This window comes from Empidonax traillii, unplaced genomic scaffold (assembly GCF_003031625.1).
Source record: "Empidonax traillii isolate 1590-97213 ecotype Southwest subspecies unplaced genomic scaffold, ASM303162v1 scaffold462:size771534, whole genome shotgun sequence".
In the NCBI taxonomy this organism is placed as follows: domain Eukaryota; kingdom Metazoa; phylum Chordata; class Aves; order Passeriformes; family Tyrannidae; genus Empidonax; species Empidonax traillii.
Window position 1 is genome coordinate 571784 of NW_020955655.1, and position 15815 is coordinate 587598.

The 15815-nt window shown below is 47.0% G+C and overlaps 3 protein-coding genes across 3 annotated transcripts in view; 1 reads left to right on the top strand and 2 right to left on the bottom strand.

The window, feature by feature from the left end:
- NT5C (5', 3'-nucleotidase, cytosolic) overlaps positions 1-791 on the top strand; it is a 6844-nt gene extending 6053 nt beyond the window's left edge. Inside the window, exon 5 of the mRNA XM_027895617.1 lies at positions 66-791. Coding sequence (XP_027751418.1) covers positions 66-208 — 143 coding nt within the window. The 3' untranslated portion in view covers positions 209-791. The remainder of the gene's footprint in view (positions 1-65) is intronic.
- Positions 792-868: 77 nt separating this feature from the next.
- ARMC7 (armadillo repeat containing 7) lies at positions 869-3051 on the bottom strand. The gene is made up of 3 exons (XM_027895615.1): positions 2963-3051; positions 2728-2871; positions 869-1818 (listed from the first exon to the last, which is right to left on the bottom strand). Exons 2-3 carry the CDS (start codon positions 2768-2770, stop codon positions 1481-1483), a joined length of 381 nt encoding a protein of 126 aa, XP_027751416.1. The 5' UTR covers positions 2771-2871; positions 2963-3051; the 3' UTR covers positions 869-1480.
- A 4450-nt stretch (positions 3052-7501) lies between these two features.
- On the bottom strand, positions 7502-15191 carry SLC16A5 (solute carrier family 16 member 5). Its single transcript, XM_027895616.1, has 4 exons — positions 14941-15191; positions 11570-11713; positions 9686-10540; positions 7502-8066 (listed from the first exon to the last, which is right to left on the bottom strand). The coding sequence occupies exons 1-4, from the start codon at positions 15158-15160 to the stop codon at positions 7825-7827; spliced, it is 1461 nt and encodes a 486-aa protein (XP_027751417.1). The 5' UTR covers positions 15161-15191; the 3' UTR covers positions 7502-7824.
- Positions 15192-15815: the final 624 nt, after the last annotated feature.

Below are 15815 nucleotides of genomic sequence, written 5' to 3' on the forward strand. Positions count from 1 at the left end.
ATCGTCGGCTGTTGGTCGGGGAGTCACCCCCAGCTGACTCCAGTTTTCCCCTTTTCCCTCCCCAGGCGCAGAACCGAACCCGAGCTGGGAGCACATCCTGTTCACCTGCTGCCACAACAGGCACGTCCAGCTGCCGGCCCCGCGCCGGCGCCTGCTCTCCTGGGCGGACAACTGGAAGGCCATCCTGGAAAGCAAGCGCAGGCAGTAGGGCAGGAAGGGGATGCTGTGCCCTTCCCAGTGCCAGGGAAACCCATTCCCAGGAGCCAGGGAGCACCATCACCTCGGGGTCAGTTATAACGACTAGTGAGCTGCCCCTGTCAGACTTGGTACAGAGCTGGCTGTCCCCGGGTTTCTGGAAGATTCCTCTGCACTCAGTTCACCTCTGTAGCATTTGGGTGTTTGCTGTTGGAGAAGAGAAACTGTAAAACACAAGCAGCTGTGGGTTGGTTGGATTTTTGTGTGTGTGTTTAACCTCACTCCTGTTTGGTTTGCGCTGTCTGTGGGTGGAGAGGAGGAAAAAAAGAGGAAGAAGGAAAGCTCTTGAAACTTGAGCAGACACAGCGTGGGTGTCTGTCAGGGGGCACTGGGCTCAACAGCCAAACCTTCTAAATTTTATGTATTTAGCCACCCTGGCTTTTGGGTTTTCTCTTGCCTCATTGGCTGATCATGAAAGGAGACCAAGCTGGCCTCGATTTCTGGCCCATGTGCTTGAGTAAGAGTGGGCAAAGGCTGCAAATGCTGCAGAGAAATATTTATGAGCTCATACAGAACTGATTACACAGCATTCAAGTTAATGTTTTATTAAGAGAAGGTTTTACAAGACAGCATCTCTCATGAGCCAGACTGCTGTGAGCCTTTTTTTTTTTTAAAATCTTCACCTTCCTCACCAATGGTAATGAAAGAAAAACAACTTTCCACTTTTTGATTTAAAGAATAGTTACAGCTTGCCCTGTGCAGTGACTCAGGTGCCTATGCCACGATGAGAGGGTGGCATAACTAGTTCCACAGGGATGGAGAAAGATGGTGAACTGCCAGGGCAGGAAAACACCTTCTTTCTCTGCAGGAGGAATAAATTTCTGTGGCATTTTGAAGTCATTTGAGATGACACTCCGTGTCAGTTGTCATTGACACTGAAGGGGAGAGCTGCAGCAAAATCAGCCAGGAACTGGAGGGGATATAAGCTGCTCAATAACCCAAGCAGAAAACCCCCTGCTGCTGGGAAGGGTTATTTGTGCAAGCTGAGTGCTGGGCTGCACTTGGCAAACTGCTCTCCAACAGCCATGACCTGCTTTATTTTAAATATTTGCTGGCAGTTTTAGCTGCGTGCTCGGCCCAGCTGCCATGGCAGTGCTGCACCATCACCTTTGTTAACTAAACCCCAGTGCTGGTGGGACCAGCTTCCCTCTTTAATGTGTTTGACACGCTCCTGACCCGCTGAGCAGAACGTGAGAACAGAGGGCGGTTTCCCTCTCAAACAGCTTCAGTCCTTGGGGAGGGGGATCCCCACCGCCGTGTGTTTGCTGAGGTTCCTGGCCTCCTCCACCTGCGGGGGGGAGCAGTAATCCTCCAGGAAGAGGGTTGCCAGGTTGCTGAGCCGTCTGTTGGCCGAGAGGGAGAAGCGGAGCATGCACTCCACCACGGGCAGGGCCGTGGTCTGGTGCCGGGACTGCGGCGTGGTGAGGAACATCAGCGTGGTGACAGCCGACACCACGGTCTCCTCGTTGGGGCTGGACAGGCAGTTGATGATGGGTTCCACCCCGTTGGCCTCCAGGATGTACTCTTTGTTAGTTTTATCCAGGCACAGGTTACAAAGACCACCTGAAACGGCAGAATGAAGGGTCTGACGAGGCAAGCTCTCCCCACCCTGGCCTTTGTCACAGTAAGATTCAAATTCAAGCTTGTCCTAACAGAAATAAGTATCCAGATTTTCTGTGAGGTTTGGATGGAAAACTCTTAACGGCTCCCTAGGCCGTGTTTTGTTGATGCTTTCCAGAGATCTTCCACCAGCACATTCCTCCTCTTGTGTGTCATTAGAGGGCACTGTTACTGCTGCACATAACTGCTTCCACAGAATGATTCCAGGATCGCTTATCCCTAACAGGATACAAGCCAGCAGTTTACTGCATGTGTTTCAGAAAACCAGAGAACGGACATAACAGTGTTGGGCAAGAGGCACAGAATGTTTGGACTTGAAACTCTGAGCAAAGCCACAAACCTTAAAATTCAAGTATATTTATTATCATCTCATAGAATCCCTCACAGGATCTGGCCCCTTAGCTTATGTTCAGACCATAAAAAAATCACAATAAGGCAGTTTCTCAGAGAATTTATTAAAAAAGGTGAAGTAAGTATTCTAGAAGACCAGCTGTCAATAGTAGAACGGTAATGCTGGACCTGTACAATATACCTGGCAAAATTTATGTATTAATTATTGCTTCTCTATAGGAGAGATTTCAGTAAAAAGTCAATCAGGTAGTGTTTACTTACAGTCTGGGGGGAAAAACCCCAAACTCCTTTCAGAAAGTGTCTTCATTAAGCTCTATCAGGAAAGGGAGGGGACATACCTGCCTCTGATTTCTGTCCCTATTCCACACATTCTGCACTAAACGAGGCTTTATCAGCATATTTATTTTTTCGGGGGGATTAACCACCAAACCAGGTGTGTGGCCTGGTGCCCCCTGACCCGCCAGGCAGGTGCCAGCTGAGGGTGTTCGGGGCAGCCCTTACCAATGGCAAACTCCACCAGGGTCTCGTTGTCCTCGGTGAGCATATCCAGGAACAGATCCAGCACCTGGAGCTGCCGCAGGTACTCGTAGTTTTTGGGATCGTAGGCGAAGTTGGCCAGGTTCGCCAGCACCTGCTCCTTGGCCTCTGCAATGGAGAAGCGTCAGTTGTGTGAGGAAACACTCAACGTGAGGGGAGCGAGCGAGCAGCGGTGTTTGTTACCTGGGCTGTCCGTCACCTGGAACTCGGTGACGAGCGCCTGCAGGTACTCCAGCCGCCCCAGCTCCATCGCGGGCCCGCCTGTGGGACACCTCGATGGGCTCCCCGTTCCCCTGGAACTCCGGGCAGTGCCGATCACGGGCAGTTCAGGGGCCGGGTGTCCCGTGGGATGGGGACAAACCGGCAGCCCCAGGGCGGCCAGGAAGCTCCGCTGCCCGCCATCTTGTGGGCGTGGCACGGCGGGAGCCTCTCCCGCAGGAGGGGCGGGGCGGCCGCCATTTTGTGGGCGGGCGGGGCAGGTCCGCTCCCCTCAGGTGTGGGGGGGGCGCGGTTCCTCCTCCCCTAGACATAAATTAATAACATATAAACTATATAATGTATACAAATATATATGTATACATAAATATATAAAAATGAATGATCCTGTGTCGTGGTGTTTCACTGTGTTTCGTTATACGGCAAAGCTTTGCTCTGGAAAGGAGCTGACCCTTCCTCACTCCCCAGTTAATCACTCAAAGACTTTTCATATGTTTATATGTTTTCCTGCTCAATCCCATTCCTACTCTCCTTCCTGTAAGCTGTGGGGGTGCTGCACGTTCCAGTTTAAATATGGGATTGCATCTCCAAGACTAAAGAAGGACAAAGAAAACGGATTTTTTATTTTTTCCTTTTGTAAAAGACAAAAGGATTAGAAGCTGAGGGGGAAAGGTAAAACCAGGGTGCAATACACGCCCAGTGAGATAAACTACCTGGAAAAAAAAAAAAAAAAGAAGCAAAGCCAGGGAGTGAATTAACACCGATGCAGGTGATTCCACCCTGGTTTACAAGGGCCACAGAGCAGAGCAATTCTCTGGTTCTGAACTAACACAGTTCAGTGGAACCACCGGGATTTTACCTGTTGCAACTGGGTTCAGATGTGATTCATGTAAATATATATGGTAAGAGTTCATAAACATCATAAACTTGGGGGGGGGGGTGCAGGGAGTTGGACTTTCAGAAATTTGCATTGCTTTTATTGAAGCAATTATATGCACAGAGGTTCTTCTGTGGATAAGGAGGGAACAGGCTGTGAGTACAGTACGTGTTGTCTTTTTTTGTTATCTCAAGAGCAATTGATTTTCACATACAGCAAACCGAACGTGCGCCGACCCACCAAACTCATGGCACCAGTGACAAGAGTGCTGGGCTGAGAAACCTCTCCTACCACACAGCTGGGGGCACAAAATACCTGCCCGTGACCACATTCTGTAGAAGGATGGGCAAAGAAGCTGCACTGAATGCAGCTATGCTAAATATTTTAACGTAGTAACAGCATGGGAAGACAGGGAAAGTGAAATTATTTATTTGTACCTGATACAAAAGGTTAAACCAGGCCTGTGCTGGCAACTTCAGCTTTTAGCATAATTATCCTCTGAAGTCAGTACCTATTTATGTGTATATATACATATATATATTTGTGTATATATATATATGTATGAAAATTATCAGCAAAGGTGCTACGGACTATGTCTATGTTAGAATGTTTTGCTGCTCTAGTAACAAATCTCTTCTAATGTGTGCCTTTGTAAGTGGTAAGTGTTGACATACTTTAAAGCCACATCTGTCATTAAGTAGAAAGTGAATGAGTAATGTGAGAAAGCAGGAGCAGAGAAAGCAAACACAGGGGAGTCAGTCAACACAAACAGAGCAATACTGGGATTGACTAATGGAGGGGGAACTGTGTGTAAAGAGCAAAAATCCTATTACTTCTCTTTATAAGTACTGCATTTACTCACCCAGTATTGGCTGTATAATTTAATGGTCTGAATGCTCCAAGCACTTGCTGTTTGCTGGAGTAGTTTGCACAGTGTGGACTAGTATAGCCTGGGTAGATAGCACACCAAAGGCAGAATTCAGGGAATTTTCATTTCTATTAGTTTTTTATTTTCTTACCGCTACGAGCCAGGTCTGCAAACAGCAAGCCAAGATCTTAAGTCAAGTGATTCTGCAATTCTGAGGTTTTTTTAAAGTGTGTAAGTTTACTGTGACTTTTATTTGGGGTTTATTGATATTAAATATAAATAAATAATATCCACATTAAATGCAAATATTAATATTTTCCACATATTACATTGGCAGAGTATTTAAGGCTTTTAAGGATTGCCATCTGGCAGTATTTCAGTGTGAACTTCCTGGTGAATGTTTCATTTCAGCAAGGAAAGATGCACCTCGCACTTTTGTTTTCTCTGCTATGGCAGCTCAGACATCTTAATTCACCTGTGGAAACACAGCCTAAAGAGCTACCTCTTCTCTGTGCAGGATTTGGTTCCAACCTGGGGGTTGTAGATTACTTCTAAAAGGTCTGTGGAAGGTAACCAGGGGTGACAACCCTGTTTTCAGGTAGCTTAAGTTCTGTAGGGCTGTTAGAAAGGTTGTAGTCAACAAGCTGAGAAACGTTAAAATGATGGATTTACGAATTTATTGCTCTTCTTACCAGAAACACCTCTCTGGCTCTGCGAATAAGCCCCAGTGACCCCAGTGATGAGTCTGGGAGTATCAAAAAGCATTTCTAGCAAGCACTCCCCTGACTTTCCATCCTTGCATTTCTGTGCACAGCTAAGAAATAGTCAAACCAGTTTTCTTTGGTGTGGGGGTAGGAGGAGCTGATCTCTGTGTCAGCTTCACTTTGGGAGTACCTGTTATTTTGTCCTCCCTTTCAAGGAAGCACAGACTGTACATGTCCTTTCTCATGAGCCATCCAGAGATAAAGAATTGCAGGTAGAGCAGTTGCTCCAAGCAGGAGCTGCATTCCCTTGCTCCTTCAACTAACCTTTGTTTTCCTGTGCTAAATTTTGATGGGTCGTAGCTTTCACCATATCTTACCTATTTTGCATAGGACGTTTGTGGTGGGGGGAGGATTTGGGTCCATATAACCCCATATTTCTGTAAGAAAACAGAAAGGGAATGTAGAAAGGTGAAGAGAATTTACAATTTAAGAATTACACACAGAAAAGATGTCAATCTGTTCAGCTGCTTAGCTCTTTATTTGCAATAGCTAGAAGAGATTTGGGACTTGATCCTTCTTCATTGTTTTTTGGCAGGGAGAAAGCCCCATCATTTTCCTAGGAATGTACAACAGTCTGTTTTGGCAAGCTGAGAAGCGCCAGTCCCTGTTTACTTCGTAGTTATGGACCACGTAAGCATTACATAAGTTAATAAACACACTTGATGAGAGATGAGATATGGATATCTCCTACTAATTATCTTATTTAAGTATGGGTTTGATCAAGAAATGCAAAGTCTACTGGCTCCATAATCCTAGAGCGGAGATACTGAGCTGTAGAAGCAGGAATCCTTCTGAAGGGCTGATACCTCCTCCATGTAAGGCCGGCTGTGAAGCCACTGTAGCCTCTGAAGATCTTGGGGTCAGTTTTCCAGTGGTTTCACTCAGATTTTTGGTTGGTTGGCTTGTTTGATCTGGGGAGCTGTAATGAAAACTGTGGGTTTGTCGGTAGGAATCAGTCATGGCAGCTCTTAGAGAGGGCACTGCAGTTGAGTTTGATATCACAGGTCTCAGGGTAAGCACTGTACTTCAGTTGACAGCTGTTCCTTCTTCCGTTTCACTCCCATTTTATGCTCCCATCTTTCTGATGGCTCTTAACGTGTTGAGTAATTTTCACTTGCTGTGTTCCGTGAGCTCTTACCTGCATCTGTTGGATCAGGAACTATACAGATTATGAACAGTTTGCACCTCCAGCTGATGCTGAGGCTGATGCAGCCACCACCTGAGCAGTGAGAAGCCAAACTCCTGGGAATGGAGCAGGAAAAGCCACTTGCAGTCAAGGCTGTAAGGAAAAGAAAGTTAGCAACACTGGCTTTCCTCAGTATACCTTCCCCCACAGATTTCTTTGTAAGTTTTGCTTGTGCTTACAGGAAATATAAGTTACGCTTGTACAAAGTTCTCTATAATGAGCATGCTGGTGCAATTAAGTCTGACAATCTAAGACTAAAGAGTTGAATTCATATCCACAGTTGCTTTGAATTTGACCCTGTACAAGGAGGCAAACACTTATTCTTAGGTATGGTAGCACCTTTGCTCTCCCCCCCCAGATGGGTTCCAGGCAATGCTGAAGTGTGTTTACACAAGCCATGAATCCTCTTTTATGATATATCAAGCAGCACTTGAGATATCACTAGTTATACAAAGCAGGCACTCCAAGTTTTGGTGTTTTTTCTTTTTTCTTTTTGATGCTCTGGAATTGAACCTTTCAGGCTTTGAAACTGCCTTTGGCATGAAGAACTCGTGTATATACCTTGTAGGAGAAAATAATTGATCTTACTAGAGACTTGTCTGAGTTCTGCAACCCGCGCAGCTGCTTTCAGATAATATTTAGAAATGTGGGGAATAATCCCACTCCTCCTGTAGAAAGTGTTTGTCTTGCCACCTGCAGCATGGGAAGCAACCAGGATACTTGTGCACCAAAATTACAAGTGAAAGGACTACCCTTGTGCATAGCCATTAATCCATATTGTCCAGCACTTCCAACTGAAACAGGCATGTGAAATTCCTTAAATTTCTTACAGGCAGTGACTTAACCCAGCTGAACTGACACAGCTTTTTGTCTCCTTCCGTGGCTGTTGTCCCATGGTTTGCTTTAGGAGAGCACAGATCTCTCTGTCCTTCATCTCCTTGGCTGGTGCTGGGTTCGGGGTTCATCCCATGGTCTGGATCCTTCTCTTGGAGCCTGACACGGCCCCTGGGAGTAGAAGTGCAGAAGGAAGATGACAGCAGTGGAAAGCAGATGATTTTTTTTTCCCATCTGCCATCAGTGCTGGGCCATGGGTAGCTTTGTCCAGACCACATCATTGCGTTGCTCTTTTCTTCCCTTCTTTACTCTATTTTCATATGCTGGTGACGTACACGACTGCTGGAGGGGGTTGGCTTTCAGCCTGTGGATCGCTTGGTGTTTCGCTGTAAGGGTATCTGGAGGGATTACTCAAAGGTCCTTTGGAAGCCTCTCTCAGTTTTGTTTTTTTATCCAGAGCACAGAAGCTGAGCCCCATGAATAATGCAGAGGAGATCAGGAAGAAGCTGGAGGTGTAGAAGACATAGCGGAAATCACTGGTTATGTCCACCAAGAGACCTGAAATAGAAGCCAAAGAGAAGATGCACACTAAAGGCATAAATTTACACCAGTGTTAAACTTTAAATTGCCATATACAAAAGATAAGCATTCTCTGATGTGTTAAGTTCTCTAAATTCTAGGGGTTGTTCGGTTTGGAGTTTTTTTGTGGTCACCATTCAGGTGATGTTTCTGCTTCTGTTGAAAGTATTTCTCAATACACATAGAAATCAGAAAAGAAAGGAAATTGTAATTTTCCCCCAACCTGCTGATTCATTTAGTTTACCCAGTCGAGAACCCCTGTGCCACTGCCACTCACTGGATTTTGGAATTAATCACCCTGTTACATCCTAGATCAGAAAACAGAAAAACTATATTGAGAAATATCTCAAAAATTTACACATTAGGGTCTCTAAGCTGAACAACTGTCCCTAATACTGTGTAATGAGGGAGAAGAAAATTCACAGCACAGCAAGATTATGACTTACATTAAGCAACCTCAATATAAACGTAAATATAAACCATTTAGAAGTCTGATATATCAAATGAGTAGTTTAACACAAATGTTTGAGATGAAAGGCAATACCCGGCTCAAATATATGAAGCCTTGTGTAAGCTGCTTATTTATATAGAAATATTGGAATAATGTTTTAATTGCCTGTGTTTTTCAGTAAAGATTGGTGACATTTCTTTTCAGAGTGCACTTTTCTGTAGCAGACTTTAGGACTTCAGATAGAAATGGTGCTGCTTTTACTGTGCTTTGTTTTGCTCATCTGCCCCTCCCATCAGAGATGCCCAAAAAAGGACCTTCTTTGCTCTTTGAGAAAAGTGACTGACACCAGGGGGAATACCATGAAATATGGTGCATGTCACCATCACATTATTGGACCAGACAGTATTTTCCTGCTGAATATCGACAGTTCATTGCCTAGAGAGGAGAACTAAAGCCTGAAGTGAGGATTCATGCTCAGGTTGACATTTGTTTGTTAGTCTTTTGAATTTGCTGCTGTACTGCAGGAGCAGGTGCATCTTGGACAGGTCACTTAGTGGCATTTGGAGTGAACTGTGAATAATTTATTGGATTGAGGGTCATAACTAGCTCCTTTCTTGTCTCCAGAGAAAAATTAATATGCTCCAGAACTTGGAAAGAAGGGCAAACAGAAGCTTTTACTATAAGGCTTTTGAGTAATGTAAGACTGGTAATAATTCTGATCAGTTAATTTGTTTAGTGGGATGTTCCCAGTTCCCTGAGACTTTGTGGATAAAACAATGCAAACTGACAAAGCAGTGAAACGCTTCACAGACACCAAGATCCTACCACAGTAATTCCTCTCTGCTTCTTGCCTCTCAGTGGAAAAAAGCTCTCATTGCTCCCATTCCTGTCAAACAGCTTACCACGTGAGTATTTTTTTCACTGCCTGCTGTTGATGCAGCTGCAGAAATGACCCTCCTTCAGCTGACAGAAGGGGCTGATCGTTCCTTGCCTACCTTCCTTTTTATATTGCTCCTTTTGCACAACTCACCTGCCTGCATAAGTTTGGAAACTCCTTTATTCCCCTTTTTTAAGCTCCCAAACACTTGCCACCGGTTCCAAACCTACCATTTTCCCTCCAGCTTTTTCCTTTCAAAGCTTCTCTCACCTGTGAGTGGGGGCCCGATGAGGACAGTGATGCTCTCCAGGACGGTGAAGAGCCCCAGGGCGCTGGAAAACCTGTCCATCTCCACCACATCCATCAGCACCTGGAAGACCAGTGCCCCAATCCCGCTCATGGCGATGCTGAGGATGACGCAGTAGAGGATGAGGACTCTGAACTCGGCTGAAATGATGCAGATGAAGTTGCTCAGCCCGCAGAGGAGCGCGGCCAGGCTGAACAGGTAGGTGCGCCTCCCCGTGAAGACCCTGTGTCCCGAGAGCAGCCCCATGAGGGGGCGGATGAAGATGTTGATGAAGCCGATGACAGAGATAAGGAGAGCTGCCCTGTGCTCCTCCACCCCGCTGTGGATGGCGTAAGGCACGAGGTAGACGTGGGGCAGCCCAAACCCCATCATCATCCAGGTCACTCCAATAGTGTAAATCCGGTAACCTTTGTTCTGGCAGAAGATGTCAAAAGCCAGGTACTTCTGCAGCACCTGGAGGCACGTTGTCCTTCTGGCGTGCTGCTGGAGCACGGGGTGGGGAGGAGGCGCCCCGTTGGACAGCGGTGCCTCCTCTGCTCTGCTGCCTGGATCCTCTCCAGGCTTGGGCGGCTGTGGAAGTGGCACGATGGGTCTCATGATGGCTCCACAAACACAGCAGTTCAGGAGGATTCCTCCAAAGATGAGGAAGGTGTTTCTCCAGCCCATCTCATCCAGCAGGTACTGGGACAGCAGCGGCCACAGGGTGAAGCCGAGGGAGACGCCGGTGGAGGCCATGGCGTTGGCCAGGGTTCGCCACCTCACAAAGTAGTAGCCCAGCACAGTCACCCCTGCCTGGAAGCTGAAACACGATCCCAGACCTAAAGGTGGGAATAAAAGGGTAAATGACTACATGTGATCCCTCTGTGTTGTCTTAAAGGGTGAAAACAGCCCAAATTCAGGGTGTACCCACAGGTGATTTCATCTGCCACTGAAGCATCTCCTCACCTGTCAGGTTGCACAGCCCTCAGGGGTTGATTAATACTCAGAAACCCACACCAGGAATGGAGAAGGATGTGGTGTGTAAATTAAACTACTTGTGTAGTAAAGTTGTAAACTACTTGGGTATGGTAAATATACTGACCTAACTGACATTTTTCTGGGCCGTGTTGCCATTCCTAAAGTTGTTATGGAATTGTTCATTAAAAACTTGGGTTTGGTACCACATGCAACAAGCAGTGCTGCTTTCCTGACACTTTCATCAGGGCTCAGGGAGTTGCTTGTTTTTCTCTCTATGCCGTGGCCACAGCTCAGCTTGCAAGATCCACCAGGATTGGTCCCAAAGTAAGGAATTAATCTCCTTGTGTTATTAAAAACCAAGAGTTGAACGTCAGTCACACAGGAGAAATATTTGGAAAGGAAAAGTTCCCATCTGTTACTTCTGTTCAAAACCAACATGGTCTTTTGTTAGAAAAAGTTGTCTCCACATTTCCCCAGATTGGGAGTGGTGAAATATAAACCCAGAGAAACTGGGAAGGACATTATCCCAACACATTATGTTCCAAGATTGAAAAAAAAACAAAAAAAAACCCCAAAAAATCCAGTTTTACGGAAAGACAAAAGGCCAAGAAGCTGCTAAAGGGAACAGACATCTGTGCTCTCCATTTTGCCCTCTGGAGACCTGTAGCTTTTTCCAGAGGGAAGCATTTCACAGTGAGCTTGGATGAGTGCATTAAAGGGGTGTGAGGGCCAAGCCTAGTGGCTGTAGGATTCCTGCTGCACTGGGGGATGTTGCGTCCTCCTTTTCCCCAGATGAATGGAAAAACGTGAGCACTTAGTGGGGACCCTCCCCGTTCCCTTCCCCCCAGCAGGCACACAGCTGGCTTTTCCTGCTGCTCTCTGGCACGTACCGGTGATGAACCCAGCCGTGAGGTAGAGCTGGCTGATGGACTTGCAGAAGGAGCTGGACACCATTCCCAGCCCGCTGAGCAGCCCCCCCAGCATCACTGCAAACCTGCAGCCAAACCGCTTCACCAGGATGCTGCAGAGGGGCCCTGGAAGCAGGGAAGAAAAAAGGGAAGCAGTCAGCGAGGAGGGAAATATTTTGCTGGATTGCTGCAGTTGTCAAATGATTTAGTCTGGAGACCCTGAGGGTTGTCCCAGCAGCTTTATGTAGCTGGGGGAGCCAGGAAGAGAAAATACACTCCCTGATCCCCCCAAGTGCTTGGTCAACTTGCTAGCTGAGGGAAAGGTTCCTGAGATCTGCTGGCATTTCGGCCATCAAGTAGGATGTGATGGCCTTTATTAAAACCCTTGGAAATGGACTTTTGCTGAATTCCGTGAGATTGTGGTAAATAACTGGTTTGTTAACGAAATTAAGCAGCCGTAATTTTGGGGAAGGAAAAGATGAGTTCAGACCTGCAGACCATCAGTGGGAAGAATGTGCTTCTCTCTGTGTGCTCCGGCAGAAGAGGATTTGAAGGCAGACTTTCTTTTCCTGTTCCTTCAAGATTTTCCAGATTTTATTGATCCCCCCCCCCAATTCTGAACACTTGAGGTTATATAAGCAAATACAAAATGACTGCAAGCTGCAGAATGAGGAGTCAGTCAGTGCAGAGAAAATAACCTGTCGCATATTTGTGACCTAAATCGATGTCTGGTTTGAAATAAAATCCATACAGTCAAGTGAACAGTGGAACATTATTTAAATTAGGAGTGCAGCTGTCTGTATTTTGATCTGCTTGGGAGATTTTCACCTCAGACTTCACTGGCCTTTGAAAAAGTGTCCTGTAAACGTGACTGGTTTTCCTCCTGCTGAAGACATTAAGGATGGTACTGCTGTTCAACCAACCCAAGTAGCCAGAAGGCATAAATTAAACACTCCAAAATAATGAGATTGGCTCTAAAAACCGTAAGGGTTTTTCATTATTTGTTCCTGGTAACTTGCTGTCTGTGTTTCAAACATTATTTCTCACTTGCCTGGGGCTTTTGTGCTTGCCTTTGCGAAAATAATATCAACAAAAGTGCTGCATTTGTGTGAGTCCAGAAACTTCCGTGTGCATGAATATCCAGGAGCAGGAACCTGTAAGGGCCTGAAATCCCCTTTTGGAGGCAGGTGTAGGATCCTGAGGTCTCTTGAATGATTTTATAGCAAAATAATCATTAATGGCTTTTACCTAGGAAGGTAGCACAGGTAATGAGATATGTTTGGCTGACGTACGAGCTGTTATTTGTGCTGTGCCCTTCCCTGTTTCCTTCCACAGCTCCGTGGAGCTGCAGCCAGCTCTCCTGCATGGAATCTTCTCCCGGCACTGTCCACCCTGAGAACGGGTTGCTCTGACCATTTCCCCTCCCTCTTTACTGATTTTTGCAGCAAATATTATTTCCCCCCCCTTTGGTTCCTCTGAATTAAAAAGAATAAAGGCAAAGAAAAGAGAGAAGCTCCTTTAAGAGACACGAGTGACAGCAGGATGCAGTTTGGGAAAGGTTTAAGTGCCGAGATGATGGCTGTAACCAGAGAACCTGAATCAGAGTCTGGCCCACTGCAGAGGAGATCAGAAGCTGCAGCAAAAGCCATACGTGCTTGGCCTGAGAGGGGGGCTTTGACCTGTTTATTTTGTTGTTTTTTTCCTTCCTGGTTTATGGTCATGTTACTCCTGCTTTGTGCTACTGGGGAACAAGAACAAGCCCCCCTGTGCTGTAACAGCATGCAAGAGGAGACATAACAGGCACAGAAAGTACAACCCTCTGGCTGTGCCCTGACAAAATCTATTGTGGATATCATTAACATGAGGCTATTCTTTCCTTCTGTAATTTATAACCTTTGGATCAATTAATGGGCTGTATTTATATCAGTTTTTATTGCAGTTCCAGCTTCCTACGCAACAATTACTTCATTAAAGATGACTGGATAATTGATACTTTCTTGTGGATACTGCCAGAGTCCCTCCTGGATATGCTGGGACCAAGTTGCTCCTGAGACCATTTCACAGAACCAGCAGGTCCCAACTGGATCCTTCCCACTAACCACAGCAGGACCACAGGGGATGGCAGGCAGCACAGGGAATGCCCACAAGCGTTGGAATTTGAAGCCCCAAGGACACTGTTCCATTTCTGCTGACTCGCAGTGAGGATTTTTCCCCTTCTTGCTTCCCCCGTAGTCTCTTTCCATCTGCACCTTGATATTCTGGACCCAATTGTTCCTGCTGAGGTGCAAAATCTCAATTCCGTGCCAGGTGGATCTCAGCCAAGTCCTGCACAGGAGAGACTGAACCTGCCACAGCCTTCACACCAGCATGACCCTGGGTCCTGTTTTTTTTTAATATATAATGTAGTGTCAACTTTCACCAGCATGGGAAGGGAGCAGGTATGAACTCCAGGAGCAGCTTGGATACAGGGGCAACACTGGGTACTTTGCTTCCTTTGCCTGGTGGGGTTTGGGTCATCTGTTTATCAAATGAGCACAGGAGTTGCACATGGAGGGGCCACCGAAACACGGACCACTCCTTGGGAAGCCCTCGAGCTGCAGGGGATTTGTTTTTCTCCTCTATGCAGAAGTAGAAGAGAATCTCCCCATCTGTGCGTGCAATTGGAGACTGCTGTCCTGTGCTGCTCCCACATTTTCTTTGTGGATGGGGAAAAAACCCAGTGATTCCCTCCACAATCCACATCATAGCACAACCCCCGCTCCACCCAGAGGGTGCCGCCTGACCCCATTCTGCATTGATCCAGCCCTGCTCTTGTCCACCCTGAGTGGGTGTGAGCTCCTTGCCACCACCCAAAGAGCTGCTTTTAAATCTGCCTCAGTTGGCAGCTTGGAAGGAGCTTGGCTTTTGGCCCCTCTCCAGCCCCAAAGAACCCAGTTGTCATGTGGCACATGGAAGGAGATGTGCTCTAGTGGACAGAGGATGAACCAAGAAAGCACCCAAGCTCCAGCACTACATGCCAGCTTATTCAAGGAGCTGCTGTGGGAAACAACTTTCTATTATTGCTGGTCTGGAAAAGCTGGGCTTGAGAAAGGGATTAATTTTCTTTGACAAAGGGTCTTGGTTGACTGTGGGAGTTACAGAAGGGTATCTGTTGGGCACTTTAGCTTTGGACTGCGGGATCCAAGTGGCTGGGAGATGCTGTGCAATGCCAACCAGCCAATCTGCTCCACCTCCTAGTTCCTTCTACTACCCACCTAATGAAATGCTAGAGGTGTCCTCGTTACATCCCCCCACCAGCAGCACAAGGACAGGAGGAAGAGGAGGAGGAGGAGGCCATTCCCTGCTTTACTCACCCCCTCCGTGCAGCACGGCCACCATGATGGACGGGAACCACGACGTCTCGCTGTTGCTGGCATGGAACTCGTGCTGGAGGTCCGTGAAGAAGACCCCAATGCAGCAGGGGAAGCCCAGTGTCAGAGCCTGCAGCACCACTGCAGCCAGCAGGACCATCCATGCCCACCCCTGGTCCTGGGGCTTGGCAGCGCCGCATCCTGCTGCTCCTCCTCGGGACATGACAGCTCCTTTCTTCTCTGAGCCAGCCCACTGGGGAAAGGAGTGCAGCTACCATGCAACCCTCAGCCCAGCAAACAGGCCTTCAGGGAAGGACTGATGGTGTTCCTGAGGCTCAGGGCACTGGTGTGTCCCACACCTTTTCCAGCTGACACTCTAGACTTCTGGCTCTGCATTTCTTCCAGCACCTCCCTTCCTTCTCGCCACAGGATCCTGGCACCAGATAGCTGAAGAAACAGCTGCCTTCTCCTTTTATATTTCACAAGACTGTGACCACAGCCAGGTAGAGGACAGGACCACACCTCCTCTGGGTATGAACTGGCTTTACCTAGTTCCGCCCTTATTTTCCCTTTCACCTGCTTTCATCACACGGAGTCCCCTTGCTGGCAATTGCTAAGGTCACTCAGTCCCCACGCTGAGAAGAGGAGGAAACTGCAAATGCCAAGAAAAATAGAAACATATAAAGGTTGCATGTCGCAGCAGAGGTCAGTGTGAACCTTTCAGGAAAACTTTACCTGCCTACAAAGTGCTAGTGGTGCAAAAACATTTTGAAGCCATTAACTAATTAGCACCCAGTGATGGCAGATAGGCTTTTGCTTTACCTATGTTTAGGTCTAGAACTTCTTCTGAGAGATCCCAGTTTTGATTTCTCTGAGCC

What these genes read in the sequence shown, in the direction of transcription:
- ARMC7 (XM_027895615.1), bottom strand. Translation starts at nt 2,770, where the DNA reads ATGCTCACCGAGGACAACGAGACCCTGGTGGAGTTTGCCATTG. An exon ending in CCTGGTGGAGTTTGCCATTG is followed by an intron (nt 1,819 to 2,727) that starts GTAAGGGCTGCC and finishes CTGCCGTTTCAG; the next exon opens with GTGGTCTTTGTAACCTGTGC.
- SLC16A5 (XM_027895616.1), bottom strand. Translation starts at nt 15,160, where the DNA reads ATGTCCCGAGGAGGAGCAGCAGGATGCGGCGCTGCCAAGCCCCAGGAC. An exon ending in GGCCGTGCTGCACGGAGGGG is followed by an intron (nt 11,714 to 14,940) that starts GTGAGTAAAGCA and finishes CCCTGCTTCCAG; the next exon opens with GGCCCCTCTGCAGCATCCTG. An exon ending in CACGGCTGGGTTCATCACCG is followed by an intron (nt 10,541 to 11,569) that starts GTACGTGCCAGA and finishes TCCCACCTTTAG; the next exon opens with GTCTGGGATCGTGTTTCAGC.